Source organism: Sparus aurata, chromosome 8 (assembly GCF_900880675.1).
Source record: "Sparus aurata chromosome 8, fSpaAur1.1, whole genome shotgun sequence".
In the NCBI taxonomy this organism is placed as follows: Eukaryota; Metazoa; Chordata; class Actinopteri; order Spariformes; family Sparidae; genus Sparus; species Sparus aurata.
The window spans coordinates 7,806,417-7,824,388 of record NC_044194.1 but is presented as its reverse complement, the minus strand read 5'-3'; the positions used below and the strand labels follow the sequence as shown (position 1 = coordinate 7,824,388).

Genomic DNA, 17,972 nt, shown 5'->3' with positions numbered 1-17,972 from the left:
TACATTAAGGCAAGGAGGAGGTGTTAATCTAGGGCCCTATGATTTCCGCAATCATGTAAATGGGACGGATTCGCGGAATTGGCCGATTAAAACAGAATCTATTGTTTAACGCGGAATATCGCGGAATTTGACATAATTTCACTGAAATGCTGTTTTCGTGTGGAAGAGGAACGTATGTCTGGGGAAAACTGCACGAGGGGAAGCAAAACTGGGTGGCACAACAAGCCTCCACAGCCTGAGCTCCCCCATCAAAACAATTGTAAGCATGGCGAAGCACCGTCTTCGTCAGCGAAAACACTCAGAAACTTGACATTTACCCCTCAGTACAGAGCCAAGCAGTTCCTGAACGACTTGTATGTGTCAGGTGAACTGTTGTTTTGCAAAGAAGCAGACCTGAAAAATCATAATTAAAGGTGTAATGCGTGAGAGTTAGCCACCTGTCCGATTCATTCTATCGGCATATAATACCAGAGTGACTGCTAACTGTTGCTAACAGTAACTGCTGTTAGCTAATTAGCCCCGTTAGCCACAGCCTCGTTAGCTGACTCTGCCTGGGCTGGGAGCTCAGAGGACAGGCGGAGGGTTGGTGTTTTCACTGCTAGCTAGTTAGTATGCTAACTTCACATAATGTTACGAGAATAATTTCTCATTTTGTTGGTCATCTTTGCTAATTTTTTAAATATTTACAACTTTAAATGTTTGTCACATTTAGGGTAATTTCTATTTAATTTGTGTACATTTTAGTCATTTACATTAAAAACACACTGTTTTTTTGGTACTATAATAAGAGATTCCCAAATATTAAAAAGGAAAAAATGGAATTCCCAAAAATTAAAATGGAAAAATGGGAAAAAATAAAACGGAATTTATTTCTGCAGGATGGGACATGTTTCTGACCCACAAAGTAAAAGTAGAGTACATGAATGTAAATCAGTGATACTGATATTCGGTCACCTTGGAAATATCTTACAAACTTGTGACTACCACACTTGATTGTGGTAGTCACCAACACCAGAAACAAACAAACAAAAGAAAAAAAAAACAAGCAGGACTGGTTATTTTGGTCAATGTTGAGGTCATGATTATTAAACAGTATTACTTAATGACCTAAAAAATAATAATTTAACTGTGCAGTGAGCTAAACTACACATCCCACAGTCTGAGAGTGACGATAGGCTCATGAGGAAGGAAAGAACACATTTTGTGGATTTTTAACACAACCCAAAACGAGAGCATCATCACAAATGTACATGTGACATCTATTGCAGGTCCGTCCTGGGAGAGGGATTCCTCCTCTGTGGCCTTTCCTGAGGTTTCTGCCAACCTTTTTTTCTTCCCTCTGTTAAAAGGCTTTTTTTTCTCAATATGGCAAGTTTTTCCTCACTCTAATCAAGGTGTAAAGCCCACGGAGGCAAGGTGATTGTGATTTTGGGCTATATAAATACAAACTAATTTGATTTGACAGATGGGAATGTGGCACAACAATAATTTCATCTTGATTACTTTGTTTTTATAAACACTGGAAGCAATAGTCCTACTTTAAAAGAAAATTTGATTGATCCGCCTACAATTAGCTGATCATTGGATAAACACAGCAACTATTCTGATGTCCCTTATAACACTTCTAATATAAAGTCTACCAAAATGAAGTATTGTAGGGCTCTTTGTTATTTGACTACATAACACACACAGCCAAGAATATGTTAAGTTTTTTAACTTATCACCAGATAAATACAACATCCCTTGTAAATACAGTAATAACACTGGGAAGTATTAAATGTGTGTGTGTTTTTAAACCAGTTTTAGAAGTATTGATTTAACTCCATGCACTTTCTTGAGGCTTTAGTTTGCGTGTTGATAACATTGGATGGCATTATATCATAAGAAGTAATAAATATCTTCCACACCCCCTGAGTTGACTCATCACTTCTCTGACTCAACCTACACGAAAATTTTACATTATAAGCTTCAGAAAGATAGTGTATGTTTAGGAGCCATTTTATCAGACTGCAATATATTATCAGGCGTTTCTGATACTTTGTCCACTCCCTTTATATCTATAAATTCAGCTCCACAAATTTCCAAGTAACTGCATATCCTCTTTTATCCACCAAAAGAAATACCAAGATGAAGAAGCTCCACAGACCAGCACAACAGGGCCGACTCCATGAACTATACCGCATGTTAAAACAAAAAAGAATAATCTTGAACAGGACCATCCATCGACTGTGAAGTGCTTCTCTGAATACAGCAGCAGCTGAGCCAGCCAGGCGGGGCAGGTCGCCTTCCACTGGGCACAACTATTGATCTATAAGATCAGAATGAAATTATTGTGCAGCCCACACCAGAGTAGGCAGAGCCTGCTGGAATACTGATGACCTGCCAATGGTCTTCTCCCACAGCTTCCTTCACTGGACACACCAACAGAGCAGAAAGAGAGGGAAGGAGCCTCTTGTTGGATCTGAGCTGGGAATATTGATCGACTATCTGGCCTTGAGATAGGCAGTCCAAATGTTCCTCTTTTCTTCCTTCCCTTTCACACATTTCTGCTCAGAGCAGCCTACCAGTTTTTCCTCCCTTGCTTTCTGCGTTTACTCCTTCCTTCCCCTTAGCAACACCCACTAAATAACTGTGAAGTAGACCTGTTTATTAAAACTAACACTGTCCCCAGCAAAAATCCATACTCTGTTCCTGCTGCCCCCATTGCTACCTTTCCTGTTCTTAATCTATTTTTAACATTACCAACTACCTTTTTCGGATGCTCCAGAAAATGAATAAAAAAAAAAAAATAGAATCTCTAATTTATGGTGCCTTGTGGATGAGGGCTGACATGTCTTCAGTTCGGTTCAGGGAATTTTCTAGTGGATATTTTTTGTACATGGCCACACAAACTCTTAAGTAGAGCTTTAATAAATAAGCTGGACAAAGCAGGACAAGCTGCTCAGGTGCTCAAATTAAAAGAATTGCAGAGGACTGTACTGTGAGGAGGCAGCAACGCTTCCCTGAGCCAAAAGCACTGCTGCTGTTGACTATTGATTGGATGTCAGCTCTTGCTAATAAAGGATAAAGTTGGCTGCGAGCCAAAAATGGTCTTTGCATTGCAATCAGCCAGTGTAGCCAAACTTCTCAGAGGTGACGCTGCGAGCAGGAGTATGAGCACCACAGAGATTTATGGCTTAAATGACTTAACTCTATAATAGCACAGAAAAGCTTCGGAGCTGCCACTTTAGGTGTGAATACATTCTCTGCCTCGAACCATGACGACTGAGCGCTACAGAATAATTTCACATTGGTGGGAGTGTGTGTGAGGGAGAAAAAAAGAGACAGCGATTACGTAGAAACATAACAAGAAAACTCCATTTGGAGGGAAAAAAACTAAAATAGCTGATATACTGAAAAAACTCAGCTGGGTGTCAGACGATAAGAGGACAAAGACCTTCGCTAAATAATAGAGTGGCAGAAGAGTGGCAAGCTGAGAAAAACTGAAAGAGACAGACACACAGAAGGAGACAGTAAGAGGAGAAAAGCACGATTTGTTAGCCTCACTGTGCGTCCACAGCAGCCTTCGAGTGAGCTGAAAACACGCACATGTATTCAAACGCATGTTTGTATAATTAGACAGGAAGTCACCAAGAGGGAGAAGCAGAGCGGGGGAAATTCAGAGCTAAAAATAGACTATCGATGGACTGATTATCATAATAAAGGGTGGGGGAAGGTGGTCAAATGATACAGTCTCAGCATGAGTATGTGTGGGAACGAGGAGGTAAGGGTGCCAAGTGTGTGTTTCTAATTAATAATTAATGATCATTAGATCCTCTAGAGTTCTGAGATTCATTGTTGAAATATTCCTGTATTTGTAGCTGTAATAGATGAACAATTGTACGTTAATTGGTGGAACAAACCGAGATGACAAAAACTAGATACACATGGAGCTCCAGCTCTGCGTCTCAATGAGCACATATATGGATTGTGTTTGTCTCACAAACCCCTCTTGGTTTCGGCGTATCATCCATCAGAGCCATCAGGCTGCTTTGGGAGTTAGATGGGATTTGTTACAGAGACAGAGGTAAAGTCAAATCTAACGGTAACTAAAAATATTCTCTTAAAGGTGAAGAGGAGCGACGCTCTTTCACAGTAATCCCTCGGTGGACTGGATGAAGAGGATGAGAAGAAATGTGCATCCCACCCTGTCTTCTGTACATCCTGTCCAAAACGCTGCACATGGTGGAAAGAGATTTTCAGAATTCAAGTCTGAATTGCGACATGTTGCGATTTATCTTAACTCTATAACACAACTAATGACTAATTTCACGGTCGATCAAGCTGTCGATTATTTTCCTGATCAATCGATCAGTTGTTTAGTTTAATAAACATCCAAAAATGGTGAAAAATGTCAATTGGTGTCAAAGAGGACAAGCACATCCTCAAAAGTCTTGTTATGTGCAGAATCCAAGGACATTCAATTTACTGTCAAACAGAAAACAGATAATGTTTACATTTAAGAAGCTGGAATTTTCTGCTCAAAAACGGTTGATAATTAAAATAGATGTCATTAATTTAACAGTTTACAATTAATCAAATTATCATTCTAGTGAAGAGCCCATGGATTATATTTATCCCCCATATTTCAAACTAAAATCTATGAAAAAGTGTACAAAATAATGCAAATTACATTTTCACATTCAATCCAATCCAATCACATTCAACCAGCTTCAGAGGTGTTTTATCTAATAAAGCTACCCAAGGGTGGATACATCAGGAGCGTTGGGTTCAATGACACAATCCTGCGACCGTACAAACAGAAAACGCCGAGACAGAATATGCTGTCCTCAAAACCCTGAATCCTGTTTACCCAGAATCCTTTTCAGTAAAGAGCAAGCAGAGCACCATGGCAGCAAGAGAGCAGAGAGAAATGTGAGGAGTGTCTGTGTTTGTTTCATGCATTACCCACACTGCTGCTTCCTTATTCATTAACTGTCTCATACTCATATCTATCTACCCCCCATCTATCCATCCATCTATATAAATTGGTGTCCTCCATTATCCTCTCTTTCTCTCCTTCTTCTCGTTTCCAATTTACCTCATTGCTTTTCCCTCCATTTGTTCCTCTGTTGGTGCTCTCTGTCCCCATTACTCCCTCTCTGTCTTTTCTAATCCGCTCCCTCTTCACCTCGTTATCCTCCTCTCTTCTTTTGTCTATCCTTCAAGCTTCATCTCGCACTTTGGTCTTATGTCTCATTCCCCCCCCCCCCCCCCCTTCTCCTTCTTCCCGGTTGGCAGATGTGAAGTGTGACAGCAGGTCTATAGGAGAGGTATGATCGGGCACACACACACACACACACACACACACACACACAGAGGCACCCTTATTTACACTACAAAGCCCTGGCTGCAAATACAGCAACGCATCATGGCAACACACTGACAGTAGAGTCTGCTACCACAACAACATGTCGATGCAGCTTTGCCATGGTTACAAGCAGCAACATCTACATTAGCTGTACAAAAATAATACTTATGTCAGACATGACTCCTCAGCCGTTTTGCACACACAGCTGTTTTACTAGTTACAGTCTCAGGGGTCCTCAGCTCGAGCCCTTTTGCTCTGCAGAGCTGTAGGTATGTGCTCCTCGCTTCCTTGCACTTCATCAATCAATTACTGTCACAGCTTGGCCGCTGAGAGTCACACCTGCTTTTCTCAAAGTTATTCAGGTGGTGTTTAAGCAGACGGGTTTGACTCTGATGGGGACTGCAGGCTGCACCTCTCCAGTGCAAAGGCCCCTACACACCAAACTGACATCAAAGAACTAGCCGCGACAAAGCCTGACTGTTGTGTCGTCTCATGTCACCTTATCGCGGCCAAAAAGCTGCACTTGAAAGCCCTGCAAAGCCTCTACAGCTGGCGGCCAACAAACTTGTATGTTCCGTGCCTGCGTGAAAGAAAATATCACTCTGTCAAAATACAAACATTTGTTATGATTAAGCAACATTTTGTGACACCGCTCTCGCTGATATAGCTGCTCCTAGCAGAGAATATGAAAGAAAGTTGCAAATGGCATCAGCGAAGAGGCAGAGGAGAATAATAAAGACAAAATGCACTAAATGAGTGATATCATGGATACTACAGCGACAGACTCAAGGGGCTCTCTCTGTCGTTTCTGTTTATCTGACTAGCCAATCAGAGGGATTTCTCTCACTAACAAGCTGCTGCAGATTCTACGTGATGAATTCGTCAAAAAGCAAGCACCAACCAGCGGGACACACCACACTGACTACAGTCCTCGACACTCAGGGACTGCCCTGACAATGCCTGACAGTCGACCAAAAGTCTGGTGTGTAGAGCCCTTAACAGGTAAAACATTCATATCCAGCTTCTGTAGTGGGAGGGTTTGGTGCTTTGATCTGTATAGCATGAGTTTTTTTAACATTTGGTCACACAGAACAAGTCGTTTCGAGATGTCTACTGGAAAACTGTGACGTAAATGTTTCACTTTTTTCGCATGAAATATTTAGAAAAACTAAAGTAAGTGATATAGGCAACATTTAGAGAACCAAAAGCCCTCCACGGATGGAAATTAAACCCGGTAAGCAACAGAGTTAATTAAGTTTAGAAACAGCTGCATCAAGTCTAGAGTTTCTTCCATAAAGTGTCGGTCAGGTCCGCTAGCGGCTGTAAAGACAACTGTGTTGCTCAGTGGATCAGCGTCTGGTGGAGCTGCTGCCTGGGTGACATTGAGAAATTACCCCTGTACTGAGGTGTGTCCTGTGGTGATGGAAATCAGCCCTGATAGGCTGAAAAGCACCTTTATTAGTGTGCAGAGCTGACTGACACAGGACGACAGTGGGGGTCATGATGATGCACACACACAGAGCTGGTGTGTAGTGTGTGTGTGTGTGTGTGTGTGGGTGTGTGGGTGTGGGTGTGTAGAGATAAAGATTGTCCAGAGTAAACAATCAAGCTCTCTGAGGTGTCAGCGCTCTCTGACCATCACAGGATCAGCCGCCCAAAAAGCTACTGGCTAATCGCTGCACATCATCAAAGAAGCACAAACAGAAACATGAGGCGAAGAGGAGGAGGAGGAGGAGGAGGAGGAGGAGAGGTAAAACTAGAGACTAGATCACAAATATAAAAAGGCTCCAGAACAACCTCATCTTGTGATTAGCCACTGAGTGAGAGGATCACACAGATGAGACGAAAAAGAGATGAGATGACACCTGTCCAGAGCTTAACACTGAAAGCACTTTGCAAACATAACCAATTCATTAATCACTTTCAATATTTGCTATTTTCATTTCATGAAATTCATATCATTCCCTCGCAGTTTCTTTCATCTGTGGAACAACATTAATCCAGCGTGCCAATCAAACCGCAGGGAGCACAGAACCACATCAAAGCATGTCAGCCAGCCCTTTAACAAGAGCAAGCCAGCAGGCAAATCACCCCTTTAAGGAGAGAGTCCCTGGGGGATGATGTATTTCTCACTCTCTCTCTCATATAGAGACAAGCACACACACAGTCCACAGAGAATGGTGTGTAACACTTTCATTATTTATCAGCTAAGCCTATTAAATTTCACAAAAAGAATAATCAGTGCAACAAGTTTAAAAGACACAGATGTACATAATATATATACTTGGTGCATGTACAGATACACAATCAATCTGCTACAGGAACACGCACAAGAATCTTCTTCTTTTTTTTTTTTTTTCAGAGTAAGTCATCCAACTTCATTATTATCACCCTGACAAACATCCACAATTAACTGTCATCACTCCTCTTCCTCCCCCATCACCATCAGTCACGGTACCAAATTAAGATATAAGGCCCACTCATCCATATGAGTAACAATAAACATGATACAATCTGATGCAATTGATAACTAATCTGAATGTTTTCCAACCACAAAAACATTTTGTTTATTTTTTTAATGAACCTACATTCTTGGTTACATTTCAAAACGCAGATGGAGGTGGGAGAATTTGGTAGCTAACTGCAGTGATACCTTCCTCAGCTCATCAAGTCTTCACAGATAAATGGGCTGAATGTTTGTTTGGAGGTGTAGATTTTGGTACCTGATTACACATTTTCAATAGCAAAATGATGAACAAAATTGGCAACCGTGAGCCAAAAGGTCATACAATTGGTGAGCGAGGAAATCAGAGAGCACAATACAAGTCTTCCCCTGTCAGACACACATCGACCACTTGTAAAGTTGTTTCTTTCATTCAAATGAACTGACTGCTTAGTGACTACTTTTTTTGTCATCTTTTAAAAGCAAATTATTCCTAATATGACATCTTTGAAGAAGGAAAATAAATGCTTTAAAATGCATTTTTTTCTGCTAAAAAGCATTTTTCAAATCCCAATTTACACCTGCAAAACTCTCCACACAATAGCACAACAATTTTAATTTTAACAAAAGCTCAAACACCAGCATCAGTGCTAATTGTGCACTTCTTCAAACCAATTTGAAAATGTTTGTGTTTCAAAAAATGCGAAGTGCAAAGATCATTGACTATACCGCTTGTAAATTAATTGACTTACCACAATGTTTAAAATTCTCCTGGGTCTGCAGGGACCCTAATTTGAATGGTCATTTTCTAAGTAGGCACATCACGAGGACATCTGAAGTGACAGTGGTGAGAACTTGTGGCAGAGTGACGTACCAGGCTGTCCTCATTAAAACAACAACCCATATTTATGTTTATTTGGTGGTTACAACATCTAGAGACCATCGTAATTATTTCGGCAGCAAAGGAGGCAGTCAGGTGAAGCTGACCCTGAATCACTGCAACAGTCGTGCTGAGATGTATGAAGTCTTGGGAGACTGGAAATCTATACGGTCTGAGAATGTGTTGAGGGGGTTATTTTAAGTTTGGAAAAAGAAGTAAGAGGACATTAAATTGCACAATCTCTACAATTCACCTGAAGGGCAGATTTCCTTTGAATCGATCATGGGCTTAAATCTTCAGATTGCTCACCACTGCCTCCTACACTAGAGAAAAATGTACTTCCTCTTAAGTATCTAAATATAATTTGTGCACCTGTTGAACAACTTTTCTACAAGTTGTGATATTGAAGGTAATAAAGCTCTGGACACTGATCTGCTAGGTTTTTAATCACTTGGGCATTTAATGAGCCGTGAAATCAAACTGTGTGTTGCCTCAGAGAGCGACATGGAGCATCTTAGGAAAGGAAAACGAACCTCCTTGTTTGCATTTGCATTAAGAAACTGAATGCATTTTTCATTAACAGGACAGCATTAAAGACTCGTGCATGCATCAAAGTTAAAAGGTGTCATTTTCCACAAATTTCCTCTCATTATCGCGATAACCATCTTCATTACTTCCATTATCATCAGCGAGCCATATCACCCTCCTAAGCATCTTGGCCATGTTCCTCGTCAACATCTTTATACGTTCCTCCTCTGCACTCTCCGGAGGAGGATTCCCTGTGAAGCCGTGGGGCAGCATGCGTCCAGAGCAGCGGATGTGAAGTGACAGAAGCTGCATGTATTTATAGGCTATCTGAGTAGAGAAACGTGCGGCTCACTTGAATCTATTTATAGAGCCTTTTACTGATGCCTCTGAGTAGAGTGGAGGGCAGAAGATGGTTCTCTGGGGAATAACTTACGAGTCGCCCTCATATCTCCCTCTACCTCCATTCAAAGCACGTTCGCCCCTTAGCTTCCTACATCTCTGCTCTGCTCATCCCTCCGTCCTCTTCCTATCCCCTCAAATCGACTCGCGCCTTCTCAATTTCCATCCTCTGTCCAATCTCTTCTTCCCTCCTCATCTCTCCCCTGCTGATCTCGTCCTCTTATCCACCTCTCCTTCTGTCCTCACCGCTTCTTCCATCTTCACGCAGAGCCTCTTTGCTCATGTCAACATCAGTCATGTTCCCTCTCTCTCACTGTTTACTGTAACCCCACCTCTTTCCTTCTCCCTGTATATTTTCCAGGTCTTCTCGCTTCTCTAGCCCCTTTTGACAGTCTTAAACTCTCAGCTCCACTCATTTCAAAGACTAGAAAATTTGAATTCCTCAACAGCAGGTACTCTGGCAGAGGCGTAGACTAATGTGACCAAGTGATCCCTGTGAATGAAGTGAACACCAAATGTTTCAGTTAGTCCTGTCATGGACGTCAGTGTCACATAGTCACACAGCATACTGATTACATTACTTGGCCACTGCCACCACCCTCACTTGGCTTTTTTTAATCAAACTTAATCTGCGATGGACATTGTAATTACAATCTGGTGCTTCAGAGCCGCGGTGCAGACTAGCAGGAGTCACATTTCACTTATCACGTGACAACAGTAACGATAGTTGCCTGTCAAGAAGATGGTGGAGGATTTTTGTGTCATAGTGAAAAGCAAAAGCACCGCTTTGGCAATATTTCTGAATTAAACCCAATGCTAAAAGAGAGCCTGATAACGTTAACAATGGAAAAAGAATCAGTTACCTCCCTGAGAAGTTGGAGATGTGCAGCCTTTCTCTCGCAGCTCCTCATTTAACAGCTCCTTCTCAAGCTCCGCTTGACATATTTCAAACTGACCCAATGGCAATTATGACCGTGGTTTGGTTTGGTAGACCCATTTCTGATGAACGATAGCAGTAAGTGCAAATGACACTGAGATCATGAAAGGCTACTCATCTTTGGTCAGTTAAATGCCTTTAAAGGGACATTCCGGTGTAAATTTAATCCATGGTCTAAATCACTGTGAAACTGTGTTAGACTCCCTCTCGAGAGATCAAGTTAGCAGACCGCTAATTTACGGAGTTTTATCAACCTCAGAAACAACCGCACGACAACAATACACTGCAGTAAATGGATCCAAATATAAACCGCCACCAAAAAGCCACAAATAATGCTCAGAACAGCACCAAACTTCAGCAACAGTACAAATAGGGTCTCAGCACATAGTCCGGGACATTTAACATCCGCTAGCTTAGCTGGATTTCTACTGAAAAGCTGACTAAATTTACCACTCTTCTGAAGCAGCTTCCTGTTGACGGGAAGTCCCGACGAGTTGATTACCGAGTGCAGTAGAGTTCCGCGGCTCATGGATGAAAATGTATGATTATGACTCCATGGAAAAGCAATCAAAGTTCATATGTGTCTTACCTGCCAGTTTATAACAGTTATTTACGAGAGCGGACAGGGAAAAGAACGGAATTGAGCATTTCTAACCGCACTCGGTAATTGTCGCATCGGGACTTCCCCGACCCGGAAGCTGATGGAGGAGAGTTGAAATCTGTTTTTAGCTTCACAGTAGCTTCCCTAGCTAAGCTAGCGGAGGTTAGATGCCCCGGACTATGTGCTGAGACCCTATTTGTACTGTTTCTGAAGTTTGGTGCTGTTCTGAGCATTATTTGTGGCTTTTTGGTGACGGTTTATATTTGGATCTGTTTACTGCAGTGTATTGTTGTCGTGTGGTTGTTTCTGAGGTTGATAAAACTCCGTAAATTAGCGGTCTGCTAACTTGATCTCTCGAGAGGGAGTTTAACACAGTTTCACGGTGATTTAGACCATGGATTAAACTTACACCGGAATATCCCTTTAATATGAAGCTGTAGCACCAGGAAATGTTCTGTTTGCATTAGCAGTAACTTAATAGAGTGCTCTATAGACAGTGATTGTCTTTAGTTGTTTTATCCTGTGGGAACCTATTGTAAAATTTGACTTATCAATTTTAGGCCTAGTTGACTTCAACTATAACATTTTAACTGAGTTATAAGAGAGGAGACAAATAACTTCAAAGCATTTTGAATAGAAAAGTCTGGAACACCAGAGATGGCGCTTGTCTCACATATTCCACTTCTTCACCCAAAAAGCCAAATAAGCCTTATAAAGCCGATGCAGGAAACATCTTGTATACTGTAAGATTCATGACAGCTTGGCCATGGAAGAGGAGGATATAACGCGAATACACAGGATTACCAAGAAAGGTTATCCAAAAACTAGACATCAAACTCACAACTGCTTAAGCTCTGGTGTGATGAGCTCACTGCATAACGTCACGGTACTCGTGAAAAAACATTGGCATTGTGAAACCGTGCACATGCATAGTAGAAAAATAACCTGTGAAAGAAAGTGTTTTCAAGAATATTTTGGTGCAAAGTGATTTGGCTGGTGTTTCTACACATGCAGTTTTTATGTCACAGTGACCATTGAGAGTGAATGTGCTGGTTCCCTCTTTCCAATTATTTAGACAGGGCCCTGGTCTTGTTAGCCCAAAATAACTGACCAGGTGTGCTGTCAAGGTGGCTTCTGAGCGGCAAGACTCCTCTAAAAAGGACTTTTACTCACTATTTTCACTTTTTGTATTTTCAGTTTGTTTCCTGCAGCTTGGTTAGGTGCACAAGACAAAAGTTTGTAGTGAAGTTTGGGAAAAGATTTGGATGGTTTGGATTAAAACTGATGCTTTTGCAACATTAACCACGTTATTAGAACATCTTCTCCCATGTGCACCCGCCTCTTTGAGTCGCAACGCTATGCCTTTACAAAACATGCTTGGTCAGCTGAAATGATGGTCCTGGAGCAAAATTATGGTGTTGTAACACCAACATTGATATCAGATTGTGCATTTCTTTGAAGTGGCAGTCCTGCTAGTGTTTGGAATGTGTTCATGTTGAAGTATCAATACATGTCAAAGAGAGACAAACACCTAGACACACACAACAGGCAGCCTGATGGCTACAATATATGTGAATAAAGTCAGTAATATCAGATGGAGAATTATCACATTCAATTCATTATTTTTTGGAGAAGGGCTGATCCTTGAGCCAAGTGATGTAACAGGATGCAGGAGTTGATGTCAACATGTGAGCCTTCTAGCCGTATGAACACACACACACACACACACACACACACACACACACACACACACACACACACACATGCACACACACGCACACACACACACAGACACAGACACACCTCCTCCCACGTCCTTCAGTGTGACAGCATGTTGTAATGCAGAGTGGCGTCTGCTTGTCAAGCTGACAGACTCGCACTGACAGCATGGTCAGAGCGCTGCAGACACAGGAGAAAAAACACTGATTTTATAACGCTCCAAACCACAACAACAAACAGCCTGCCGGGCACAAGCAGCGCAGCACCCAGTACCTTTATCCCTGCTTTTTTAGCTGTCTGATGCTGTGACACTCTGATGGTGGAGCCCGCTCCTGTGTGCTTCAGGAAGTCATGAAGCAAACGTATATGAACATTACTCACATGCAGGGGAGATGACCTACTGACAAATTAAGCAAATTAAATCAGGTTGGTGAGACTACGATGAATTTGGGGAATCACTGTAATACTACATGTATTTAAATGTCAAAAATATTCAGCATATAATTCAAAGCTGCCATGCAGGAGGTCTATGAGTTGGATTTTCTATAATCTTCATTACACTCTATCAGCTTTGTTAAGTGAAAGGCAGTTAATTATGGGGATGGCATTACCGCTCACACATCATAACACAGAATAACTGTCTTTCCATTCTAGTAAAGGGCTGGAAGGCGACTATAATTGAAATATGGTGACAAAATTGTACTTCGTGCTACCAAAGGAAGCCATTGTCAACCTTCGGCCTCGACAGGGCTGAAGCGTGTGAGGACCTGCAGTGTTGAACCTCAGCCAGTCGCCATCACCTCAGTTATCACCCTGTCAGTCCGACTTCACTGCACTATTACACAGCCAACAGGCTGACAAAGGTAGAAAAAAAGGAGAGGGAGAGGGAAGGAGAAGGTAAAAGAGAAGTGGGCTGTCTTGAGGTAAAATTGAAAGAGAGAGAAAATGTGATTGAGTGAGTTGGTGACCAATTGGAATCAAAGAGAGGAGAGAAGGAGGGAGAGTCAGGGGGATCGGAGTGAAAGCAAAGAGATGAAGTCGACAGGAAAGAGAGGGATTGAGGAGAGGAGAAAGAGGGAGAGAGAGAGGCTCAGGAACTGTGCAGCTGTGGGAGCGTATTAAACAATCACTTCTGTGTCAGCAGCTCAACACACCAGCAGAGGACTTCTAGTGTAGTAGAAGCGCCCAGCCAACGACTATCATGTGACGTCAAATCCTAGCTTTGCTTTCTCATGGTCCTGTAGCAGAATCTTCAAATCGCAGGTTTCATTGCACTCCAACCACCTCGACTTGCAAAACGCCCAGACAGCATGACGGAAGGTTATTAACAGAGGATGGGAAAACATGTCAGACAAACCCTTCAACAAACATCTCATCACAGAGTCACATGCAGCATGAAAGGAGTAACATGTAGTCTGCGGAGTCAAGCATCAGAGAGCGGCTTCAGTCTCCAGAGAAGCTGATTCATGAGCTGCTCGGCATATTGACAGCAGGTGGAGCTACTGGGGGTGGCTCCCCTCAATGTCAATCGTGGCAATGACATCGTCCCCCAACAGGCAACAGGCACACTCTTAGACGCTTTGTGCCTTACATTGTGTTTTCTATGTGAGGATTTGTGCATCCAGCCAGTAGAATTTCTCACATACAAAAAAAGAAACATCCTCCTTATGCATCCAAGAGAGTGATGTGTGATTATCTTTGTATATCTCTGTATGTGTTGTGCATGTCTAGCGTGTGCTGAAGGGGGTAGGGCGTCAAGGCAACGCAAGCCTCGAGACAAGAGGGTGGTTGCCGTGGAAACCTCAGGCTGAGAGCTCAGCAGCCGGACGATTGAGGGAAAAGAAGGAGCAATAGACGGCGGTGATAGACGGAGAGAAAGAATGCATGTGAGGAAAAAAACACAAGGGCAACGTCCCAGGGGCAAGGAGGGAAAAATTAAATGGAGAAAGAGAAGGTAATAGAGCTGGAGGAAGAGATGGAAGAGACAGAATCTACACATCTATCAATCAGAAAGAGAGAAAGACAAAGAAAAGGACTATGAGAGACACAGTGAGACAGAAAGAAAGACAGATTGAAGGACTGAAAGAGGACAGAAGGAGAGAGAGTGGTGGACTCACAGGGAACAGTGCGGAGGTAGAGGTTGTCTCTGATGATCTGCTGGTGGTCGTGGTCCACTGAGCCCTTGGAGAAGCGCAGGTTGAGGTAGTGCCGCAAATCCTTGTCAACCACCCCCCCTGAAAGAAAACATGGGAAGAGAGAGGTTACAGCTCACTTTCATTTGATAACATGCAAGACACACAAACCTGGCAAGTGACATTTCGTCAGACTAACTGCAAAAACTATACTTATTTATAGTTATTCTTTTGAGATATTAAAAGATTGGCTCTCGATAAATCATGATGTAAGTGACACTCGACTGAAAGGATTTCACTCCAAGAATGAGCAGCCTGCCCAGTAGGCCAGTCACTACACACTCATGCTGTGCAGCCAATGTTGCTCAAACTCACAGAGCTTTTTCTTGTGGATATCCCAAAGTTTTACTTTAACAAATATGTCAAGCTGAATGCACAGGATACCTAGAATATTTCATTTTTATGGAATGGTGTAGCCATACAAAAATCTCCATCTCCATCTCCAATCTAACCCACTGAATGTAAATATTGTTCTAGGTGCAAACATAGTGTGAGCATACAGAGCTTGTCACAACTGTCAGACAGTGGAAAGAAACAATGAGGATGATAGAGGAGACGTAAAGAGGCAGAACTGCAGGTCGAGGGTATTGAAATATAGGGAAAATGGCCTGTTCAGATCGAAAGCTTGCACTGAATTTCACACGCAAGCAAAACAGCAGAGGTTACAACACACACTGGCGTAAACACACACAAAGATCATGGCAATTGTGTTAACCAGTGATCCCCTTGGGGCTAAATATGCGGTGTCAGCAGGTTGGGTGACAAAGCCCTACAGACGACAGAAGCTCACACCACCTCATCTCTGACTCTCTGTCTCTGCTTATTGCTTGCTTTACAAACGGCCGTCCTTCTGATTAAGACACTGAACTGAAACACAGTTAAATGAATGACAATCATGATTTAAGGTAGATGACTAAGACCAGGCCAAACATATCTGTGCTATACACGCACTGTATGATAAGGTCCATGAATAGTTTCTCCTCCCTTCATCCCAAAGCAAAGAAGCCCAGGAGGATGAGAGGAGGAGAACTTGTTCTCTACACAACATTCGACATGCAAGACTATCGCATCCGACAGCGGAAGGGATGAGGTTACATGCTATGCATTTACAAATGAAAAACGTGTCTTCTCACTCATGCATACTCTAGTGACCTCCTGCCAAATTCACTTGAGAGCGTTCGGCCTACCGGTTGCAATGAATGCAGCGCCAACCCATCAGAGAACATACAGCGCACCGTCAGCGAGGAAATTCTTTACATGGGCTCACACTGCACAGGCGCCTACCTGTGCAGATACCTGTATGTATGTTGCTGAAACTGGTGACTCTGTGATTCTGCATTAATGAATCGTTTTGGAATAACATCTTATGTAAACTGACACCATTTTAGCGAGGCTGTGAATTGCTTCACAAACAGCAAGGAGAGGAGAGGAGAGGAGAGGAGAGGAGAGGAGAGGAGAGGAGAGGAGAGGAGAGAGCCAGAAAACAAAGGAAGACAGGATGAAATCTTGATTAACATCATTAGGGCTATCACAGGTTTCAGATGGGTAAACATTGCATCCTACAGCCATGTATTCAGACACAGGCCATGTCTTTGACGTGCACAGACACCGACATACACATATTTATACATGCACAGCAACACACACAGATATGTGAACGGAGAGCGATGGAGACCTAGACAGGGTAAAGAGAAAGGCAGAGCAAGCACCTCATAAGCAGCTCGCCCAGATGTTGATAAAAGCAGTCCTTTCTCCACAGGTAAACATCCACAGACAGCCTGTCCTCCCAGGCGTCCTCTAGCCTTGTAACCAACCACCGCACATCTTCTGCCGTCTCTGTGAAACCTCACTGTCCTCCCCCCCTGCCTCGGCTTCTCCACCGCTGCTCCAGAACACACACACACAAACACACACACACACACACAGAGCACCTGGCTGCAGCCAATTTTAATCCCAGAGAAGAAGACGAGAATGAGGGGGAAGGGAGATGCAGAGAGACGCTGAAAAATGGAGAAAGACGACGACCGTCGGGAGAAAAGAGAGGAGAAGGAGATGTGCCAGTGGGAAGCCAGGCTCCAAACCACCAGCCAGCGGATTGGCTGGAGAGCTTCGATAGTCCTGCAGCAGCCTCTATCTGCTGCTGCTGTTACTGCACTGGAGTGTGTGTACATTTTTATGACAACTGTTTGTTTGTGTGTGTGTGTGTGTGTATGTGTGTGTATGTGTGTGCAAGAGACTCAGAGACAGAGAAGGAGACATTCTATCAGTGTGGGAAATAACTGGTTCTGCGTGTGAAAGCATTTGCACATGTGTGTCTGTATTCCTGAGTGTAAATGTTAGTGTGTGTTAGTGTTCGTGTGTACCCAGATGCTCCCTGGCATTCCTCAAATACTCTGCATCTCGCCCACCAGATGCTCTCCCCGTTTGACCTTGTGTAAACGTCACCGACTAGAGTGAAATACTGTGAAACGCAGCGGCGGCGGCAGCATATGCCACACCGAGGTTACACACACTCATACGCACACGGAGGGCTGATGAGCTAACAGCTGCAGATGCCAGCGAAGATGCCTTGAGCGCCGTCTTGGGCATGGTTTGGTCTGAATATAAGGAATAAACAAACACCAACACAGATCCACACGCTCATGATATGAGTACATCGCTCAAGGCAGAGCGGAGTGTGGATGAACAGGATGTATTTAAAGGAAGCTTTATTACTCCTCGAATAAGCAACCTCGGAGTGATACGACATGCTGCAAACATCACAGTCAAGTTGTTTTTGTGGCTGGCTGCTTCAGTGCAAGCTGGGAAATTCTGGGGAAGAGGATTTTATAGATTTCTAAAAACTGTAGCGCGTCAAGGGGAAAAAGATGACAGCTACGATCAATCACAAACTCATCAAGGCAGACGGTAATCAGTGGAGCTT

At 42.9% G+C, this 17,972-nt stretch overlaps 1 protein-coding gene across 7 annotated transcripts in view; it reads right to left on the bottom strand.

Annotated features, from left to right (window-relative positions):
* Window positions 1-17,972, bottom strand: part of magi2b (membrane associated guanylate kinase, WW and PDZ domain containing 2b) — an 86,611-nt gene that overhangs the window by 45,805 nt on the left and 22,834 nt on the right. For 6 of the 7 annotated variants that reach the window (XM_030426061.1, XM_030426055.1, XM_030426056.1 and 3 more), the window contains exon 2: window positions 14,975-15,091. In XM_030426061.1, coding sequence (XP_030281921.1) covers window positions 14,975-15,091 — 117 coding nt within the window. Of the gene's footprint in view, window positions 1-14,974; window positions 15,092-16,758; window positions 17,176-17,972 lie in introns of those variants that run through there. The other variant, XM_030426057.1, reaches the window with a different exon arrangement.